The sequence below is a fragment of the Martes martes genome (genome assembly GCF_963455335.1).
Source record: "Martes martes genome assembly, chromosome: 17".
Lineage (NCBI taxonomy): Eukaryota > Metazoa > Chordata > Mammalia > Carnivora > Mustelidae > Martes > Martes martes.
The window spans coordinates 13,236,623-13,258,395 of record NC_137905.1 but is presented as its reverse complement, the minus strand read 5'-3'; the positions used below and the strand labels follow the sequence as shown (position 1 = coordinate 13,258,395).

Sequence of the window (21,773 nt, the reverse complement as noted above, 5' to 3'; positions counted from 1 at the left end):
CCCGCCCCCCACCCCCGCCGCGGTCCTCCCTCCGCCGCGCCCACGTGACGCCCGAGCCGCGGCGGCTCGGATTACCGCCGGCGCTCCAGTCCCCGCGCCGAGGCCGCGCCGCCAGCTGCCCGCGCCGCGCCCCCCGCGCCGTCCGCCCGCCCCGCCGCGCCATGGCCCGCGCCGCCCCGCCGCGGCCCGCCAGCCCCGAGCGCCGCGCGGCCGGCCGCTGAGCGCCGCCCGGAGGCGGAGGCCCGGCCCGGCCCGGCCTCGGAGCGAGCGCCCGCCGCGCCCGGCTCCCCCGGCTGCTGGCGCCCCGCGCCCCTGCCCGCTCCCGCTGCCGCCGCCGCCGCCGCCCGGCCGGAGCATGGAGACGGCGGAGAAGGAGTGCGGCGCCCTGGGCGGGCTCTTCCAGGCCATCGTCAACGACATGAAGGTAATGGGGTGCGGCGGGGCCGGGTGCCCGGCGGGCGCGCGGGTGCGGGTCCCCTCTGGGGACGAGTGGCGGCGGGCTTTCGGGCCCCGCTGTGTGCGCGCGCCGCGCTGTGTGTGTCCTTGTCTGAACGCGTCCGGCCTGCGTCGGCTGTGTGCCTGGGTCTCGGGGTCCCCGTCTGAGGGGTGTTGGTGTTCGTGTGTCGGGGTGTCCAGGCGGCGCCCGGGGTCTCTGCCTGGGGTCGCCGGGCCGTAGCGCCCCCGTGGGGTCCCCACCGCAGGCTGCTCTTCGCGGGCTCCCTGTGCCCCCAGCCCCCAAATCATGAATGAGGTTTGGCTCGGGTTTCGACTCTAGGGTCCTAATGTGATGGGTCCCGGGTCTCGCCGGCCTCCGCCCCCTACCGCTACCGTGCACCCTCCGCCGCCCCAATTCCGCACCACCACCACCCCCCCGCCCCCCGACGGCCCTGGAGCCCAGACAATGCTGTCACCGCCAAAGCAGGGGAAAATAATAAGGCAGAGAACCGTTAACTCCTTCCCCGCCGGCCTCGGCCTCTGTGCTCGACCCTGCGACTCTTGCACGCCCCCACCCCAACACACCCCTGCCCAGGTCCCCTGAAACAGGCCCTAGGAAGCTGCAGGACTCCAAGGTCTCCAGGCTGACTGTCCCTGCATCCCAAGGCCTCTGTCCTCACCTTGGAAGGAGGAAGGGAGAGGGTTTGGGTTTCTGGAGGATCCCCAAGGGTGAGCCTACTACCACCCCAGGCCTTCAGCACCAACCCCCAACCCCGCACACCCCCCATGACTGGCCAAGGCCAGACAGGAGCAGGCCACCAACTCTTGGTCCACCACTGGCTCTCTAGGTGGGGAAACTGAGGCCTGGGACTGGCTCAAGGTCATTAAGGAGACTGTCCGACTCTGTCCCTGACCTCACTCCTCTCTGTTGATCTGGGGAGCAAGGGAGATCCTCTCCCCAGAGAGGCCAGGGTTTGGCAGGGCTGCCCCAGGCTGACTAGGCAGAGAGGAGTTGCAGCCCCAGTGACAGGATGGGGGCCGGGAACAATGCTCCTGCCTTTCTCCTCTGAGGCAGGATTGTGGGGCAGGGGAAGGAACCGGGCTCTGCACATGAACTCCAGAGAGCCCCCACCCTGTCACACACTCCCAAGTATACCACACAGAATCCCACGGTGACATGACAGGCCCAGGAGGAGACACCACACAGTGTCTAGTGCAGCTAGCCCCACAGTGCCCAGGCAGGCCCTTCCGGAGGCTCCCAGTGCTACTCAGGGAACAGCCCTAGGGGCAGCTGCTGGATCCCTGCCCCTGAAAGAGGCCTGAGGCCATCGCCACCGAGAACTACAGGCTGAGCAGCATACAGATGTCCCCCAACCCCAAGAGCGTGCTCCCCTGAGACCTCCATCCCTTGCAACTCTACCTCTGGACCACCCTACCAGCCCTCAGAAGTCCTGGCCCCTCTCTGTCCTCAGCAGGCCCTCCTGTCCTGGGGACATCACAGCCCTGGCCCTGGGATCCCTTCCTAGGGCCAGACAGCCCAGATCACCTGCCTCCCCGCCCCCCCCCCCCCGCTACTTCCAGGGCTGGCAGAGAATGGGACCTTCCCGCCCCCTCCTCCTGCTGACAGCCTCTCTGCTAACACTGCAGAGAGCAGCAGCTTCTCTCTTCAGAAAAGAGGGACAGAAGTGTCCCTCTCTCCCCAGGCAATATGCAAGGAACTTTGAGATCAGACAGAAGGAAAAGGGAGATAGAGCAAGAGATTCAGGCCGGGTTTTCTGACATGTGGCAGTTTCACCTGGGGTGATGCCAAGTACCTAGGACATATGCATGTGTTCAGGCCAGGGACAGAGCAGGGGACTGGGCCACCTGGAGGTTGATCACCTGGTTTTAGGGGGCAGCTTCTGGCTCTTTCCCTCACTGGTCTGAGCCCCAGAAGCAGCGGGGGCTTGCATAGAGGAAGGGGGCTGAGCTGGGGAGACAGAGCTTGCCCCATGAGGCCTGTCCACAACCCTATAGCAGCCCCCCTGGAAGCCCCGGCTCCAGTCTGGGGTCGGCAGCAGAGCTGGAGGGAAGCCGCCCCGAGCTGCACCTGGAGGGAGCACAGAGGCCCGGAGCTGCACCTGGAGGCCGGAGACCCTGAGCTGCACCTGGAGGGAGGCCGCCCCAAGCTGCACCTGGAAGGAGGCCGGAGGCCCCGAGCTGCACCTAGAGGCTGGAGGGCAGGGAGGAGGCCTCTGAGTCAGGGTCGGGGTGGGGTGCTCAGGAGCTGTCCCTGCCTCTGTGCCTCACTTAGCTCAGATTCCCACTGGGTGGTTGCCAGGCCGCCCGCTGAAGTTCAGAGAGGGGCAGAGGCTTGCCCAAGATGGCAGGACAGGGCAAAATGCCTTCAACAGAGTGGGGGGGGCCTCTACTTGGCACTGACCCATCCAGAAAATGGGCCCATAAACTTTGCCTGTCCTCCCATAGGCCCTGCCCTGTGGGAGGGGCCTCCGCAGACAGGCCGGGATCCTGTGTCCCCGGTTTTCAGCCAGCATTGACTGAGCCCTGTACTGGGCAAGGTGCTGAGTGCTTCTCCTACAGCGCCTCCTGGAGTCTCCACTCAGACCCAGAGGTGTAGCTGCAGTTCCCAGTCCAATTTGACAGGTGAGGAAACTGAGGCTCAGAGTGGAGCCCTGGTCCAGGGTCACCCAGAAAGCCCTCTCTCTGGGGTCATAGCCAGGACTACCAACCTCCCACCCCCCCCCCAGGTCAGAGACCGAGTCTCCAAGGACCAGGAGTCCCGGCCACCTCCACGTCAGTCTCGTGCCATCCACCTGAGCACCTCTAGTGACAAGCACTGGGGACAGAGTGGGTGTTTCTCCCATCCCTGCAGTTCCTGTCCCCTCCTCCCCTCCCAGCTCCCAGATGCTCATCGCTCTGTACCCTGGAAGTGCGTGTAGTGACCGGTCAGACATGGGATCAGAGCTTGCCCCTGCCATCTGCAGGGCTTGAGCCCGTCAGTTCATCCCTCTGAGCCTCAGTTTCCTGATGTGTAGAATGCAGGTGATGGTCGTATTTATCTTGCGGGGCCGTGCTGAGGACCCGACGCGCTCTCACGGCTTCACACAGCGCCTGGCTGCCGCGAGCGCTCGGCCAGCAGCGGTCACCTCCGCGAGTAGTAACCCAGAGTCTCAGAGCCTGATGACCCGGGCATGGCCAGGGTGAGGGCGTGGGCCCAGATGAACCCTGAAAACCCTCCCTTGGGACACTGGCTGCTCCAGCCGCCCCACCACCACAACCTCTACATCTCCGGGGTCTTTTATGAATTACCTACCAGTGGGGGCAGAGCCCCAGTCCTTAGAGACCAAGGTGCACCTGTCCCTCTGCTGAGGGCCCCTCAGGCCTCCCCCACACCACGTCTTGTCCCCTCCCCGCTGGGAAAGCTGACGGGGTGAAAGTCTAGGAAGAAGTGAGCCTGGCTGGCTGGAGGCTGGGGAGATGACTGGTCTGTCCCCAGCTTCTCCTAATCCCTTGTGCTCCAAGCCTGCCCAGCGTCTGCCGAGGGGCTGAGAAGGTGTCCTGGGGGGTCAGGACAACTGCCCCTGGACCCCGGCCTCCTCGGCATTGGCCCCTCTCCCTGGGGGTCTTAGCAAGGCTTTGGGGCTGGGATGTTGAGGTGATGTGAGCACTCCACCTTTCAGAAGACTCTTGGGGGTGCCAAGGTGAGGGTCAGCTCCTTGGGATTGCCAGGGACAACCTACCAGGCTCCTTGACCCTGAACTGCGTGCACATGGAGACAGCCCACCCACAGCCTCCCCTGGCCTGCGCCAGCCTGTGTGAACTTCTCAAATATTTGCTTTCTCTGGGCACTGGCTGGGCTGGGAGGAGAGGGAGTTTCTAAGGCTGTCAGAAGCTGTCCTGTCTCCTGTCCACCCCTGCAGGCTGTCCTCAGCTGGAGAGGCCATCTCCAACCTGCCCTTGGGTTCCAGTCTGGCAGAGCCTCCTCCTGAAGCCTTGAGGCCTGGGGTCTCTGCCTTCCCTGTTTCCCCAGCACCGAGCGCCCCAGCCTACATGGAAGGGAGACGCCCTCTGGGGCCGGGGCTTTGCTGGCCTTGGGCTCCTCTTCAAGCATCCAGGCTACCACAGGGCCCTCAGGCCAGGGCCGAGGTTTCTCCGGGACCCAGCCACCATGGGAGGGCGCATTAACCAGAAAAGCCCCTTGATCAGACTGGACAACTTGGTCGCCAAGAGCCCAGCCTCCCCGTTGGGAAACCCCCTCCCAATTCAGAGCTTTGGGCCAGACTGGGATAAAGGCCACACTGTGTCCCCAGGAGGGGAGGGGAACTGGGGGTGGAGAAAGGTGGCTCTGTTGGCCGCACAAGGCCCCATTCAGCCTGGGGCCTGGCTGTCCCGGGCAGGCTGGCTGGGCCCTGGAGCAGTCACAGCCTCCCTGGGCCTGGGAGCCGCTGCTGCTGGCCTGGGATGGATGGGTGTCCAGGCCAGTAGCAGCTTCCGGGGCCCGGGGTGGGGGACCCCCCAGAGGCCCCAGTTTGAGACCGGCATCCCTGAGCCCTGCTGGTGCACACTGGCCCTCTGCCCGCCCCCTTGCTGTATGGACTATCCCGCCTGTGTCCACAGGGACATGGTTCCCCTCATGCAGTTCAGCCCAGAGTCCCTGCCAGAACCCAGGGGAGCCCCGAGGAGACAGAACCTGCCATTTATTGTTTCCATCTCCCCTGATGGAGGATGTAGGCCAAAACGGTGGCCTCTGTAGACGGTAGGCCAGACTTCCTATCAGGGAGGGAGGGATGAGCAAAGGCCGTCTTTCCCACTGCCAGGCCTTCCTTATGCCCCATGGCTCTGTCCTTGGTCCTCTGTTACCCAGAAGGCCCAGGAGCCTCCGTCTCCATGGGGGCAGGGCCACTGTCTCAGAAACTGCCCAGAATCCTGATGGAGGCAGGTAGGGAGCCCAGCCCAGGTGGAGCCTTGCAAGCCGCCTCAGTCTCATTACCTCTTCATCTCCTCTGCAGAGCTCCTACCCCATCTGGGAGGACTTCAACTCTAAGGCCACAAAGCTGCATTCCCAGCTGAGGTGAGGCTACTGAGGGTGCCCCCACTGGGGAGGGGACGGGCAGAGGAGAGGACACTTCACCCACAGACTGTCCCACTGTCCATCTCCCCAGGACCACTGTGCTGGCTGCTGTGGCCTTCTTGGATGCCTTCCAGAAAGTGGCAGACATGGCCACCAACACCCGAGGTGGGGAGGGGGCGTGGCTGGAGGTTGGGTATGCCCCCGGTTGGGCTTGGAGGCTGGAAAGGCTGAGCGAAATGTGAGCCAGGGAGAGGACACTGGGCCCAGAGTTGGGACCCTGAATTCTGCTCCCTAATAGAATAGGCTGGTCGTGGAGAGAGTGAGCCTCTTATCACTAATGGCATGCAAGCAGGAGTGGGCGAACGGTGATAGGGATGTTACAGCGGAGGTTCCTCGATCAGCTCGATCCTTCTGCCACAGTGGTTCAGCCTTCTGTACACTGCGTCTGACCATGGCTGTTTCTCACCCCCCTCTCATCCATCCGTCTGAGAGCATGCAGGGGCAGCCAAGCCCCTGTTGGCCTTGGCGTCTCCTCTGTCTTCTAGTTCAAGTAGCAAGGACCCGGGTCCCCTGAGAGCCAAGGTAGCGGGCACTTGCTCGCACTCTCACGCCTGCCTCTGGGCATCTGGAAGGGGTTCCCGCCAGGGCTGGAGGGGATTTGGGCAGGCCCTTTGGATGGTCTCTCGCACCGGCCTGACCACCAGACCACCCGCAGCTGCAGCAGGCGGGCACGGCCGGGATGGGCAGGGCCTTGGTTCCCGCGCGGAGAGTCTTGGCAAATACTGAGAACCGACCAAATCTCCCCCCCCCCCCCCCCATGGATCGCGGGATCCCAGAGCGGGATCGCGCAATGCTGGGGGCGGGGCATGGGCTGCGAGCTCGGTCTTCGCGGGCCGGCGCGCCCCCTCGTGGCTGAGGCTGGGAATGCAGATGCCCCAGCGGGCCCCTTCCCAAGCTGCGCGCTTGCCTCGCCAGGGGCCACCCGGGACATTGGCTCGGCGCTCACGCGCATGTGCATGCGCCACCGCAGCATCGAGACCAAGCTGCGGCAGTTCACCAAGTGAGTGGGCGCCGCGGGCGGGCGGGCAGGGGGGCGCAGGGAGACCCCGCTGGTGGCCCTGACCCTCCCGCGCCTCCCACAGCGCACTGCTGGAGAGCCTCATCAACCCGCTGCAGGAGCGCATCGAGGACTGGAAGAAGTCGGCCAACCAGCTGGACAAGGACCACGCAAAAGGTAGGCCCTGGGCTGGGGCCAGGGCTTCCTGCCCCCATTGTGCAGAGCACATCCCCCCTCTCCCCATCATAGCACTCCTCTCTCACCCCGTGTGCAGAGTACAAACGAGCCCGGCATGAGATCAAGAAAAAGTCTTCAGACACGCTGAAGCTGCAGAAGAAAGCACGCAAAGGTAGAGCCCACAGAGGCCCATGGACGCGTAGCCCCACGGGGCCCCACTCCGTACCCCCCACATCCTATGGGGTGCCCCAGGGAGTCATCCTGGCTGGAGGGACCCTATCCTGGACAAGACCCTCCAACCTGCTGGGTGGGACAGAGGGAGCCTCCCTGCACCCCAGACCTGGCCCAGGCCCTCCCCTCTCAGGGAGGCAGCAGGAGGCCCCACAGGCCCAGGCACCCACACCCCTGCCCCAGGAGTGGCTCTTTCCATCCGGCTGTCTTTCACACATTCTTTCTTTCTCTGTCTCTCCTCCTCTCCTCCTCCCACATCCTTCCTGTAGAGCTACTTGGTAAGTCAAATGTCCGTCCCTCCAGCTGCTGCTCCCGTCCTTGTCCCATTTGTCTGTCTCCCCCAGCTCAGGGCCATTGGAAGGAGCCTCTCCAGGCCAAGGAGGAGCGAGGAAGGCGGTCGGTCCAGCGAGGGAGGGGCCCGGGGCACAGTCCCCCTGGGGCCCTGTGGGCCCCTGGCCAGGGATGAGTCCCAGGCCACTGCTGGGTCAGTCTGCCAGGCCAAGAGGTGTTGGAGTGGGCAGGGTGGGGGGCACAGGCCCTGGCTACCCCCTCCTACCAGGCCTGCCCCATTACCTGTTGCCTTCTCACTTCCTGTCTCACCATCTCTCCATCATCCTCTTGCCTCTCTCTCTCTCTCTCTCGCTGCTGCTTTGTGTCGCTGTTGCTGTCCTTGTGTACCACTCCCTGAGCTGAGTGGGAGCCCACACTGAGAAAACCCCCTTCCCTTCCCCAGGGGCCCAGCCCCTAGTTCTCCTGGCCCCCACACCCCTCAGTGGGCTGGCCTACAGCTGAGCCCTCTGGCTCTACTTTGTCCTCCTCCCACCCTCTTCCTGTGCCCGGTGAGGTGAGCGGGTGCTGGCCCACAGGCAGTGAGGGTACCCCCAGGGCTGGAAGTCTCAGCTGTAGAGGCCTCTGCTGGACTCACCTGGGCACACCTGCTCCCGGGGTGGCTCCCGGTGGGCTCCGCCCACTCCAGGTCCCAGGTGGCTTTGCAGCTTTGGTGTCTTTCCTGTGTCTGTCTGTCTGTCCTCTCTGCCTGCTCTGGGACCAGCCCCGGCACAAGCCCTGGAGTCCTGGCTGCCCTCCCCAGTCCCCAGACCCCTGTGGCAATGCCCAGCCCCACCTCCAGGGATGCACCACGGGGCCTGAGCCACACACACAGCGAGCCGGGCGGCGTCCCCAGCGCGGCCTCTCCTCCCCGCCCCTCCAGGGAAAGGAGACCTGCAGCCTCAGCTGGACAGCGCCCTGCAGGACGTCAACGACATGTACCTGCTGCTGGAGGAGACAGAGAAGCAGGCAGTGCGCCGGGCCCTGATCGAGGAGCGCGGGCGCTTCTGCACCTTCATCACGTTCCTGCAGCCTGTGGTGGTGGGTCCCTCGGAATCTGGGCGTGTTCTCAGCATCCCTGCCATTGGGCTGGTTGAAGGGTCTCCAAGAACCTGAGGAAATCCCAAGAATCAGGATTTGGGAGCCACTGCTGGGAGTCCTTCTGGGTGACTCAGAGGCCCCAGCAGATGGGACCGGGCTCAGGGTTGATCCCGAGACCTCTGAGAAAGGCCACGGCTCAGTCATCCCGGCTGCACGTCTTCAGAGCCGCGTGCTCACCGCCCAAAGGCAGGTCTCATAGCTCGTGATGCGCTAATTCAGGCTGGACCAATGGTCACAGTGGCCCCAGGGTGTCTGGTTCTAGCCTCCATCAGGCCTGAGCAGCGCTGGGTGAGAGGGGAGAAGCCAGGGGAGGCCCGTCCCTCCAGGGTGGGGGGCATGGGCAAGGCCGGTGGGTCTGACCCACGGCTTCCCCAGAACGGCGAGCTGACCATGCTGGGAGAGATCACCCACCTGCAGGGCATCATCGACGACCTGGTGGTGCTGACGGCCGAACCCCACAAGCTGCCCCCCGCCAGCGAGCAGGTGCGGCCAGGCCTGGGGCTGGGGACGGGGTGGGGATGGCCTGCCCTTGGTTGGGGACAGTAAAGGAAAAGAGGACAGAGGACCAGACACATCCTAACATGCACTGTGGGACATCCAGGAGCACCTGCCCCGGGGAGGGATGGTGTGCCCAGGACCCAGTGGGAGCCTCAGTCTGAGAGCAGAAGTGGGGAGGGCTCGTGGCACTGGGCCCCATGTCTGCCCCCAGGCTCCCCCTTAACAAGCCAGACCTGGTGACGCTTGCCTGTCGTCTGTAGCCAGAACCTGTCCCGTCCGCTGGTCCCAGGCACACAGACACACCTGCCCATGCTTGCCAACCGCTCGGCTCACCGTCGTGCTCCCACTGCACAAGGGACGGTCCTCCCCAACAGGCCTGTCCTGTGCTCTCACTTGGCACCTACCATGTGTGCGGCACTCCGCCAAGCACTTTCTATACCATCCCATTGACTCCCCCCCACCAGTGGCCCTGCAAGACAGGAACCACGGGCTGCTCACAGGGCCACTGAGGTTCCAGGAACTTGCCCGAGAGGTGCGGCAGAGCCAAGATTCGAGCCCCACAGTGTCCCTCGTGGTCCCCGTCTGGGCTGCTCTGCCAGGACAGTGAGTCCCCAGGGACACTTGGTTCTCCAGTGGCTACCCCCCAGGAGGGGGCAGCATCCCTGAGAAGCAGGGGGAAGGGGGTGGGCAGAGCCTCCCTTGATGTTCCTCTTCCCCTCCTCTGGCAGCCCTGCTTTCAGACTCCCCCGGAGGGTCTCTTGCCGAGGCTCGGCTCTCAATAGGGAAGAGAGTAGGGGAGCCTCTGGCCCTACCAGACCTCTGTGGAGGCCCCCAGAACACAATAAGGGTCTTTGCAGAGGAAGGCTGCCTCCGGTGACCCCGTCCCTGTCCCTGTCCAGGTAATCAAAGACCTGAAGGGCTCGGACTATAGCTGGTCCTACCAGACGCCCCCATCGTCGCCCAGCGGCTCCGGCTCACGGAAGTCCAGCATGTGCAGGTCAGTGCAGGGTGGACGGGGGGGCGGGCAGGCGAGGACGGGAGGCGGGGGCCCCCAAGGAGAGGATGGGGGAGCTCCCAGCAAAGCTGCATCAAGAGCTGCTTCCGGGCCCCAGAATTCACACAAGTGCATCACAGAGGAATCCTCGTGCAAGCAGAGAGGACAGACGTACCTGTGTGTCGAGGCTGCTGCCCGCGCACGCATGTGGTGGGGGCAGGAGCAGCTTTGTTTACAGAGCAGTCACTGTGTGCCAGGGGCCATGCTAAGTGCTTTATGGGTTTTCTTCACTGAATCCTAACACCACCGTATCAGGTATGGTGGTATCTCCATTTCACTGAAGGGGAAACTGAGGCGTGGGTCATGGCATCGCACGACTGTCGGCAGGGGTGGAGGGATAGTAAGAATCTAAAATCAGTGACGGGCACAGATGTTTCTGGGCAGGTGTGCTGAGGCCCCAAAGTAAGGGACACTCCGACCTGGCTGGTTCCTGAGCTCTGGTTCCTGGCCACTGCCTCTGGCCCGAACTCCAGCCCATGCTGGCCCCCAAAGTCTCGTTCGATCATGGTGCAGGCTCAGCATCAGGGACACCTCCAGGGCTGGCACTAGGACAGCATGTGGAGGAGACATTTAAGATTCAAGGTTCCTTAGGGGGGAGGGCAGTGAACACAGAGTGAGTTACTGGTGGGAGAGGCCCCTCTGTCCCAGGCTTCCCTTCCCCAGAACCACCTCTGGGCACCTGGGCACAGGAGGTAAGCCGGGCATGGCCATCAGCAGCTCCTGTGGAGGGAGGGGGCCCGGGTCTGTTGGACCTCAGGTAGGTGTCTATCACGGCAGGAAGGGTTGATGGCAGAAGACACCTGTGACCCAGGGTGGGGGCTGAGTAACTTCAGCATCTCGTTCAGAAAGAAGGCCGCCTTATTGGCCAAGCGTGAAGTGATTGCACAGAGGGTGTGAGCTACAGAGGGCTGGACACAGTCAAGGGGGTGGAGGGGTTGAGGACAATGGTGGGTCCAGGACTCACACAGATGGTCACTGCAGCCTAGATACCCAGTTAGGATTTCATGGCAAAGATCAGACTTTGAGGAGGCAATCCAGATACAGACTTGTGTTGGGTTCTAGCCCAAATGGGCCAGGGTTTGATGCTTTGTGACTTGGTTGTTAATGGCAAAGTAGGAAGCAGAGTGACTGCTTGGCCCTAGGGATCCCCTGGAACCCTGGGGTTCTCCGGGGGCAGGTGCTGGGCCAGCTCTTGGGTGTGGTCCCCTGCCCACCCCTACCCCCCACTGTCCCACAACCCAACTCTCCTGTGGCACCCAGGTCTCACGACTTGTAGTCTGACATTGTCTTTTCCTTCCTTTGCCCCTCACCTCTTTCCTCCACCCTCGTCTGTCACCCTTTCCTCCACACGCACCCTTGTGTCTCCCCGTCCGGCTGCTGTCCCCCTCCCTGACTCCCCCAGTGCCCCCAGCAGCAGTAGCGGTGCCAAGGGTGGCGGAGCCCCGTGGCCTGGGGGTGCCCAAACATACTCACCCAGTTCCACCTGTCGCTACCGCAGCCTGGCCCAGCCAGCCACCGCGGCCGCCCGCCTCTCCAGCGTCTCGTCCCACGACTCTGGCTTCGTCTCCCAGGACGCCACCTACTCCAAGCCCCCCTCACCCATGCCTTCCGACATCACCAGCCAGGTGAGGAGTGTCTGCAGGGCCTGCAGCTGTTGAAACAGGCCTGGAGGTCCCCAGGATCCCCTCACCGGGGACCAGCCTGGCTACGGAGAGGTGGAGAAGGTTAGAGCCACCTGCATGGGCCACAGAGGCATCAGCTGGGGGCTTTTGTGGCCCCACTTCCTCACCATTTCCTGATTCCCTATCTCCTGCCTTCTTCCAGCCATGGGAGCCCCGAGGGGGCTGCTTAGCAGCTCTGATCCCTTGTGACCCTCCCCCTGCATAGGCTTACTGTGATGGGGTGGCTGGCCCTAGAAGTCATCCCCTGGAGCCCCACAAATCTCCCCAGAAGCAGGCTTAGATCCTGTAGCCTAAGCGAGATGGGCAAACAGAGGGACCACAGTAGAAGACAAAAGAACGTCAGGCCGCCTGCCCACAGGGCTATCCTCAGGGTGTCAGGAGTGACTGCATTTGGATCCAGTCTGCTATTCCTCCCCATCTAGACTAGTGCCTCCATTTGGGCTCAGTATTTTAAGTTTTGGGTTTTTTGCTCAAGGATATCCCCATTACACTTTCAGTCTCTCTCCCTGTGCTGGCTCATTCCCATCAGTAACACAAACAAGCTCTAGCATCATGCATCTTAAAAGCTCTCCCTTCCCCCCATGTTATCCTCCAACTGCCTAGTATCCTTCACAGCAGAACTTCTCGAAAGAGTTGTCTGTCCTGACCATCTCTACCTCATTTCCCATTCACTTGTCTGCTTCACTTATGTCTAACTGATTTAGATTTGTTAATTTCTCCCATATAGTTCTTTGCGTGTTTGCTGTATATATTTTGAGACTCTTTTATTAAGTGCATACACATTTAAAATGTCAACTTTTCGTGGTGACTTGAATCTTCTAACATGATGTAGTTGATCCTTTGTTCCTTATAATACCTTTCATCTTAAAGTCTCTTGTTGGATGTTACTACAGCTATCTCAGCTGTATTCTGTTCAAGATTTATATTATTTTTCCCATCTCTTGGCTTTTAAACTCACTGGATCTTTATGTTTCAGTTGAGTCTCCTAAAACAGCAGATGCTTAGGTTTTCTTTTATACAGGTTGACAGTCTCTATCTTTTAATCGTTATTTTTAGTCCATTTATATTTATTGTGATGACTGACATATTTGGACTCCTGTCTTTTTTCTTTTTATTCATTCTGCTTTTTCTTTGCCTCTTTTGTCTCTTCCCTTGCCATTTGTTTTTCTTTTTCCCATTTGTTCCCCCTGCTAGATTGTAAGTTATACTGTGTTTCTTTTCTTTTACAGGGTACCTTGAAATTTTACCGTACACCCTTACAAAGGGTGTATTCACTTCCTGAATAATTCAAGGATCTTAATCATATTTTAACTTGGTCACCCACTTCTTCCCAATTTATAAGCTATTATATGTTACTCTCTATTTTTTTATAACACTCACAAATGACTTTTTTTTCTGAACTTCACCATCGTTTCACACAGACAGTATTTGTCTAGATTTCTCCATGTGTTTACACATTTCTTCATTATTTCTTTTTGCACCTCAAGTCTTCTTTCTGAAGTATAGCACTTCCTTTAGAAGTTCTTTTTTTTTCCTTTTTTAAAATTTTATTTATTTATTTGACAGAGATCACAAGTAGGCAGAGAGGCAGGCAGAGAGAGGTAGAAGCAGGATCCCTGCTGAGCAGAGAGCCCGATGCGGGGCTCGATCCCAGGACCCTGGGATCATGACCTGAGCCGAAGGCAGAGGCTTTAACCCACTGAGCCACCCAGGCTCTCCTCTTTAGAAGTTCTTTTAGAGTAGATCTGTAGTAGTAAATTCTTGGGTTTTGTTTATCCATAAACATGTGTCATTTTGTCATCTTTCTTGAAAGTTTTGCCAGGGGCACGATTCTGAGGTAGCAGTCATTCTCTCTCCACACTTGGGTATTTTTCCAATGTGTGTTTTGGCTTCTGTCATCGGTTTCCGTCAGATTGTTGTTCCTTTGTGAGTGAGCTTACTTTGCTCCCTGGTCACTTTGAAGATCTTTGCCCTTCAGTTTGTGTCTTATTGCAGATTCGTTTTTACGTAGCCTCATTTGGTATGTTGGTATACCTCCCTCTTTGTATTCTTGTCTTTCATATGTTCTGGAAGTTTTCAGCCATTATTTATGTATTCCTACCTTCATTCTTGCTATTGGCTCCCTCTGAGATTCCAGTTCAGTGTGTTGCGAAACCTTCTCAATTATTCTGCTCTGTACCCTTCTCTTAATTCTCACACTTCTGTCTCCTCCCTTCTCTAGACAATGTTCTGGATCACTTATTCAGGGCTGTCTTCCAGTTTCCTTTTTCTCCATGTCACAGGAACTTAACCTCTCCATTGAGGCTTTTTTCCAACTTGGTATTTTGAAATAACTTCAGACTTATAGGAAAGTGGTCAAAAGAGTACAGACTTCTCGCCTACCCCTCCCAAGCCTCCCCTGATGTTAACCCCTCATGTAGCTACAATACTATCGACGAACCTAAGGTCTTTTCTCAAATGTTGCTCGTTCCTCTGGTCCAGGAGGGCAGGATCCGGCCCAGGACCCTGCGTCACAGTTAGTTGTCGGATCTCTTGTGGCTCCTCAAATCTGTGGTGGTTTTTCAGTCCTTCTTTCCTGATTTTGATTCTTTTGATACTTTTGATACCAGTCAGCTGTTTCATGGAACATCTGTTGGTTTGGGTGTGTCTGGTGTCCTCCCATAATTAGACTGAGGTCCCACATTTCTGGCAAGAATCCTGTAACAGTGGGGGGTGGCTGCTCCTCGTCCTCACCAACCCTTGGTGTTTTTACATCTTCTTCATTTTAGCCATTCTGGGGGGAACATCTGGTAGTGCCCTGTGTTTTTAATGTGCAGGTCACTGATGAGGAATGAGGTTGAGCACCTTCTCAGGCCACTTGGCTGTCCTCTTTTCTGAAGGACCTGTTCACGTTTTTGCCCACGTTTTTGCCCGTTTTTCTACTAGGTGGTGTTTTGGGTTTTTTTTTTTTTAAGATTTATTTATTTATTTGACAGACAGAGATCACAAGCGGGCAGAGAGGCAGGTGGGGTGGGGGAGGAAGCAGGCTCCCCACGGAGCAGAGAACCCGATGCGATGCGGTGCTCGATCCCAGGACCCTGGGATCATGACCTGAGCCGAAGGCAGAGGCTTAACTCACTGAGCCACCCAGGTGCCCCGTTTTGTTGTTGTTGTTTTTTTTCTTATTAATTTCTAGGACTTCTTCTATATTAGGGATACAACTCCTTCATCTGAGATCTCTGATTCTGTGGGTTCCCTTTCTACCCTCTTAATGGAGTCTTTTAATGACCTAAAATTCTTAATTTTAACGGACATCCAGTTTGTTCCGCTTATTCATATTTTGACCTTGTGCTTTTTGCGTTCTGAGCCACATTTGTGCGCCCCAAAGAAGCAAAGATATTTCCCGAGAAAAGTCTTTCTCTTTTACCCAGATCTGCCCCTCATCAGGAATTGATGGTGTACATGTGCGCGCGTGTGTGTAATATGAGGTCGGGGTCATTTTTCCACACAGATATCTAATTGGCAAGTTATTGAAGAGGCCGTGTCTTACCCCCACTGTACTACAGTGTCATCTTTGCCCTAAATCAGGTGTTATCTTTGTACCTGTAGCCTTTTGGGGGAGTCTGTAATCTGTCTGTCGGTTGATTTGTGTTCTCATACCAAGACCATACCGCCTTAATTATTGTCACTTTATGCAAAACTTTGATACGTGCTAACAGAAATCTTCCAGCTTTGTTATTCTTAAGTATGCCCTTGTCTATTTTTGGCCTTTCGCAATTCCTTGTATCCCTTAATGTCCGCTGGTCAGTTCCCATCAAAAAAACAGGAAAAGCGGCTCCTGGGGTTTTGACCGGGGATTGCTCACGTCTCTCCATTTATTTTGGCTTTTGCTTCTCTCGGTGATGTTTCGTAGTTTGCACGTAAAGGTATTCCACATCTGTCACTGGTTTGTTTGTGGGGTTTTTTTTTCAGGATATTTGATGTTTATTGATGATATTTATTCATTTTAAAGATTACTTATTTACTTACTTATTTGAGTGAGCGAGTGAGAAGGGGAGCAGAGGGAGAGGGACAAGCAGACTCCACGCTGAGCGCAGAGCCTGATGTGAGGCTGAACCCCATGACCCTGAGATCATGACCTGAGCCAAAATCAAGTCAGATGTTCAACCGGCTGAGCCACCCAGGCGCCCCTGTTGATGCTATTTTAAATTATATTAGCTCCTTAGGGGTTTTTTTGTTTGTTGGCTGCTGATACTTAAAATTTTGGGGTTTTTCCCTTGGCATATTAATCTTATATTGAATAATTTTATTAAAATCGCTTGTCATTTCTGGTAACTGTAGACTCGTGAGAATTCTGCATATACAACCATCATGTCTTTGATGAGTAATGACTGCTTTTTTCTTCCTCGCCAACCCTTTTGCTTTCTGCTACTTCTTGCCTCACGGCCCTGCTAAGATTCCCAGTACTGAGCAGAAATGGTGATGGTGGGCATCCTTCTCTCTTTCCCGCCCTCCAAGGGAAATATATTGGTATTTGCCTAGACACTCTTTATTATCAGATTAAGGAAGTTTTTTCTATCCCCAGTTTAAGTATTTGTTTGTGAATTAACATTGAATTTTTCCACTGAGTGTTCCTAATGCCTTTTCTGTTGGTTTTTGTTTGCTTTCACAATTATATTGGTAAATCCACATTTGTTTCTTGTTTCATCGAAGCCTCACCTGTGGTGCTTTATTTCCTTTTATTTTGGTGATCTTGGTTCATCAGAAACCATAAAAAATCTGGGGGTCTAAATTAAGGAGGATTTGAAGAATTTGAGAGGGCAGGCGCCGTACAAATAATGGACCCTTTGCACGCCTCTTGCTGGACCCTTATTCGGGCCATCGCAGGGCTTGCCCCTCACCTTGGCCCTTCCCCAGTCTCCCAGTCACTGTACTGCTCTCAGCGTGTGCCTCAGGGAGCCCTCATGGTCCTACGTCCACCCCGGCTGCTGCTTTGGTCTTCATTCTTGTGTCTTTTGAGTTGGGGGCTTCCCAGGCCACCCGATCCCCGCACCTGCCCAGAGCAGGAGTCTCCCCTGCACACGTGGTCCACGCGGAAGTGGACTCCCAGCCCCCACCATTCTGTGACCTAGTTCTTGAAGTCTCCAGGGAGGCCTCTGTGCCCTCATCTGATAGACCCCGGCAGCGTTAGCGCCACTGACTGTCCATCTTCCGCGGGGCAGCTCCTGAGTTCTGTAACATCGTCTGCTTCTGGGTTTCTTCCCACTTCTGTGGCAGCTCCTTGCTCTTCCCCTTGGCTGGACCCTCCTCTTCCCAGTCACCGGCCGGGGGCCTGCCTGGGTCCTTGTACCTTCTCTCTAACGGCGCGTGCTGCCGGGGTGACCTTGCTCTGTCTCACGGCTGTGGATTGGTGGCTGCTACCCTTGTCTTCTCCCTCAACTCCAGACCTGTGAATGCGGTTGCCCGCATCGCATCTGTGTGTGGACAGCGGACAGGCAGCTCGGCTCTGCGCGTGCGGGATGGAGCTCCGGACTCCTTCCTTCCCGCAGGCGTGCTCTTCTGACACGACAGGGACGCCGTCGACTCCTCCTCCCTCCCTCGTGTCTCTCTTTCCCTGGCCCACCACATCCAGGCCGTGGGCAGCGAGTCCTGTTGTGAATTCTCACTACCTCTGGCTCTTGGGCTGGGCCGCGGAGTCGGCCGGTGCCCGCCGTTTGCGCTCAGGGTGCTGAGATCTGCCGCAGACGCTCGCAGGGGTGGCGGGGTGGGGCACCGAGCCGGAGCGCCCCGCTGCATGCCGGCGCTGTGACCAGGTCTGTTCTCTCCTCTCCTCCTGGCCTCCCCGCCCCGTCCGCCCGCCTGCTCGCCTCTGCATGGCAGAAGTCCTCCAGCTCTGCGTCCTCAGAGGCCTCGGAAACCTGCCAGTCCGTTAGCGAGTGCAGCTCCCCCACCTCGGTCAGTGTTCCCCACCTGCAGTGGGACGCAGGGAGGGTCCAGGGTCAACCAGAGGGGGGTGCACACGGTGCCTGCTCCCCACAGGAAAAGCCGCCTGGGCACACCTGCAGCCACTCCCAACACACATCTTTCCCTCCTGGGACATGCTATCCTACCCCTGGGCCTGGAGGGACTGAGGGGTCATGGTACCCTCCATGCTCTGTCCTTGGCCATGATCATGGGCCTGACCCCCATATGGGCCTGAAAACCCTGAACCTCAACAATAGTGAGGGGACCCATCACTGCAGATGACAGGGCCAAGGGCCCCCTGACCCATCCACCACCCCCTGCAGGACTGGGCCAAGGCAGGCCCCCATGAGCAGCCCTCGGGCACCAGCCTGCAGCGGAGAAAGGACCGAGCGGAGCACCCCCGAGACACAGAACCAGGCCTGGCCAGCGGGGGTGCCCTGGGCCCCAGCGGAGAGGAGGCACCACGACCCCGCATGTCCCCTGCCACCATCGCAGCCAAGGTAGGCGCCAGCTCTCGGGCAGCCCAGCCCGGGGCCCAACCTTCACTCCCAGGTCCGTGCCTGAAGGCCCAGCAACTGGTGTCGGGGCCAGCCCTGGCTTCTTGGCGGGAGCCACCTGGAATCCGGGCCGAGGGGGGCAGCGGGGAGCCGGGCTTCAGGCTGCAGTCTTCCCACCCCCAGCACGGCGAGGAGGTGTCCCCCGCCGCCAGTGACCTGGCCATGGTGCTGACCCGCGGCCTGAGCCTGGAGCACCAGAAGAGCAGTCGGGACTCGCTGCAGTACTCCAGCGGCTACAGCACGCAGACCACCACGCCCTCGTGCTCCGAGGACACCATCCCCTCCCAAGGTAGGCCCTGGGGCCGGGGCCGGGGCGGATCCGCCGGCCTTCCGAGCCCCGGCCCACCGCATCCCGTGTCACCAGGCTCCGACTACGACTGCTACTCCGTGAACGGGGACGCGGACGGCGAGGGCCCGGCCGAGTTTGACAAGTCATCCACCATCCCCCGCAACAGCAACATCGCCCAGAACTACCGCCGCCTGATCCAGACCAAGCGGCCGGCCTCCACCGCGGGGCTGCCCAGCGCCTCGGGCGCGCCCCCCGGCGTGGCCACCATCCGCCGCACGCCGTCCACCAAGCCCGCCGTGCGCCGCGCGCTGTCCAGCGCCGGCCCCATCCCCATCCGGCCGCCCATCGTCCCCGTGAAGACGCCCACCGTGCCCGACTCCCCCGGCTACGCGGGGCCCACGCGGGCGGGCAGCGAGGAGTGCGTCTTCTACAGCGATGAGGCCGCCTCGCCCCTGGCCGCGGACCTGGCCAAGGCCTCCCCAAAGCGGCTGAGCCTGCCCAACACGGCGTGGGCCAGCCCGGCTCCCGAGGCGGCCAGCTACACGGGGCTGGCGGCGGATGACGACGACGAGCAGCAGCAGCTGGCCGCCAACCGGCACAGCCTGGTGGAGAAGCTCGGGGAGCTGGTGGCGGGCGCCCACGCGCTGGGCGAGGGCCAGTTCCCCTTCCCCACGGCCCTGGCCGCCGCCGCTGCCGCCGCCCCTGCTGAGGAGACGCCCAGCCCACCCCCTGCCGCCCCGGGCGACCCCCCGGCCGAAGACATGCTGGTGGCCATCCGCCGCGGGGTGCGGCTCCGCAGGACCGTCACCAACGACAGGTCGGCGCCCCGCATCTTGTGATGGCGCCGCCCTCCCGCCCTCCGGCCCCGTGTGACGCAGGTGGCCGGACCAGTGACCCACAGCCGCTCAGAGCGAAGGCACAGCGAGGAGACAGCAGAGCCAGGCAAGCCTTTGGTTTTCTGTTTTTTAAGTCACGTGTGATGGAAAGACACTCATCTTGGATTTCAGCATTTACACGGGAAGTGACTTCTTTAACCAAGCCCGCCAGCTCGGAGCCTGCAGGCCTTGAACTGGAGCTGGAGCCTGTTTTATATGTTTCTTGCCTGTTCTGCCCCTCCTCTTCCTCTTCCTCAGGCCCTGCCTCTCCCCCCCGCCCCCACGCACAGGGGGAGCCCCGCTCTGGGCCTGCCCTGCCCCGGGGCCTCACGTGGAGACCAGGCCCCTCTCCCTCCTTCCCCTTTCTCTCCCCTCCCGAGTTCTGTCCGGAAGGCAGGCTGTCTGCAGAGGGGCCCGGCGCCCAGTCGGCTGAGGTGGGAGCTTTGACTGAAAAGCTACACGGGATGGCGGGGAGCAGGTTGAGGTTGGGAGGCCCAGCCTCCTGTGGAGGGAAGAGGCGCACAGCCCCAGGGCCCTGCGTTGAGTCTTGGGGACGCGTTTGGAGAAGGCCATGGCGCCTAAGGTGGCTTCGGGTCCTAGCGTGCCGGCGCTGGGGCAGTGTGGCTGTGGGAGAGGGGCAGGCCACAGGGTCCCCTGGCCAGCCCCCCGGGAGCTGCTTTCGGATGTGTGGCCCTCACATGGGCACGTTGAGAATTTAACTCTGGTGGCACTTTGGTCACGGTTTCGGCCACCTTTGGGCATAGGGGCTGGAGCTGGGTAGAGGGTGTGGGGGTTATTTTATGATTATAATAGCGAAAGAGCTGACTAGACAGGACTGTGTGGGGGGACAGGGTGGACCGTACAGGGTGTCCAAGAGTGCCTGAGGGACAGGGGTCCTCACAGTGGCCCAGTGGGCCCATGGCAGGAGGAGGAGGGCCAAATTGCTTCCTCAAAGCCAGGAGGCAGCTGTTTTTTCCTCCAGTTTCTGGAGCAAAGCCAAAATAAGGTTGGAGAAGGCCGGGTGTTGGGGGTTGGCCAGCACATCTGCTTGGATGGGGCTGGGGTGCAGCCCAGGGAGCTTGGCTTTGACTCTCTGTCGCCAGAGGAGATGCCAACCCGGTGCGGTCCCCCCGGAGTCCGGTCCTGTGCTGGTGGTGGGTGTGGGGTGGGGGTGCCCTCCCCTCCACGTGCGGAGTCCCGCCAACTCGAAGCAGGTAGAAGCAGGTGCGTCTAGGGCGAGTGGAGGGCTTCCCATTGTCCCGCCGGCCCGCAGTGAGGGTGGCCGGGCTTGGAGGGCAGCGGGACCACAGGGCAGGGGGCCTCCTGGGGTCAGGAGAGCAGGGATTGGGTCTGAGTCTCAGCACCAGGCTGGAGCTACTGGTAGTTCTTGTGCAGGGAACTGGGGTCCAAGCAAGGTGGCCAGGCAGGTCTGGGGCACCAAGGTAGCCCCTGGGTGCCTGGAGCCCCCCCACCCAGGCTCCCAAGGGCAGATGGAGGATGGTATCTGTAAGTTGCTGTCTGAGAACAGCCTTGCTGACGGCTCAGGCCAACCCGAGAGCCCAGGTTAGGGCATCTTGAGAGAGGGCCCAGGTGAGGGAGGGCCTGAAAAGGACAGGAGAGCAGATGGCCCGTTGGGGAAGGTGGGGCGGGCGGGGGGAGCGGGCAGGCAGTTACACTGCCCCTTCCCCGCAGGGCTGTGCTGTCATTTCCCCGGGTGGGCTGAGGGAGTAAGATGCAGGGTGTGTGATATGAGCAGGGCAAGGAGCAGTGGGGTAGGGGGGTGACTTGGGAGGCCCAAGGAGGGGGGTGGGCATGGCAGAGCCACCCCCCCCCCAAGCCACCCCAGGGCTGTACATAACTCCTCCATCCCCTTGACCGCCTATCTCCCATCTAGTGACCACCTCTTAGGCCCACCCCCTCGGGATCCGAGCCAACCAGCCCGCATCACAAACTTTGGTTTGGGGAACTTCTTTACTTTTTTTTTGTTTTTGTTTTTTTTCCCATTTTGTACAGAGAAATATTCTTTTCAAAAGCGTCTTTTGACTGAAGTAACTTTTCTGGTGCTGTTGTTAACTTGTTCCTTTTTTTAATTTATTTCCCCACCCGGGTCTCTGCTCCTGGTTCCTACTCACCCTTTCTTCCCTTCCCACTGCACCCCCCCCCAATCCCATCTGACCCATTTTGTTTCTTTTCTTTCTGTCCGTTTTTGGATAAATTATCCTCTCCTCCCTGCCCCCTCCGCCCCCCCCCCCCTTGATTTAAATAGTCACTGCTACAAGTAACAAATGCACTGTGAAGATTCCAGTATTAATAAAGTTGTACTGTAATTAACACCCCTGCGTCCGCCTGGCTTCCTCCCCGGCTGCTCACCGGCCCCCTGCAGCAGCCGTGCAGCCCCGGCCCCAGGCCGCCCCAGATTGGGCCTGGGGCAGGGGCACCCGGGCTCCATGTGCAAGGGGGCAGGAGCAGCCAGGTC

General features: G+C 59.5%; 1 protein-coding gene across 6 annotated transcripts; it reads left to right on the top strand.

Moving 5' to 3' along the window:
- The first annotated feature begins 242 nt into the window (after window positions 1-242).
- MTSS2 (MTSS I-BAR domain containing 2) lies at window positions 243-21,630 on the top strand. Of its 6 annotated transcripts, none has more exons than XM_080828332.1 (14): window positions 244-424; window positions 5,445-5,506; window positions 5,598-5,671; window positions 6,482-6,566; window positions 6,649-6,740; window positions 6,838-6,912; window positions 8,182-8,339; window positions 8,775-8,882; window positions 9,797-9,894; window positions 11,354-11,576; window positions 17,493-17,567; window positions 17,900-18,076; window positions 18,257-18,422; window positions 18,498-21,630. In XM_080828332.1, exons 1-14 carry the CDS (start codon window positions 356-358, stop codon window positions 19,259-19,261), a joined length of 2,226 nt encoding a protein of 741 aa, XP_080684458.1. In that variant the 5' UTR covers window positions 244-355; the 3' UTR covers window positions 19,262-21,630. The 6 variants fall into 6 exon arrangements, with proteins under 6 accessions (XP_080684459.1, XP_080684458.1, XP_080684460.1 ...); XM_080828334.1 differs by having other exon boundaries at window positions 245-424; window positions 11,450-11,576; XM_080828336.1 differs by lacking the exon at window positions 244-424 and adding an exon at window positions 2,885-3,078.
- The last annotated feature ends 143 nt before the right edge of the window (window positions 21,631-21,773 follow it).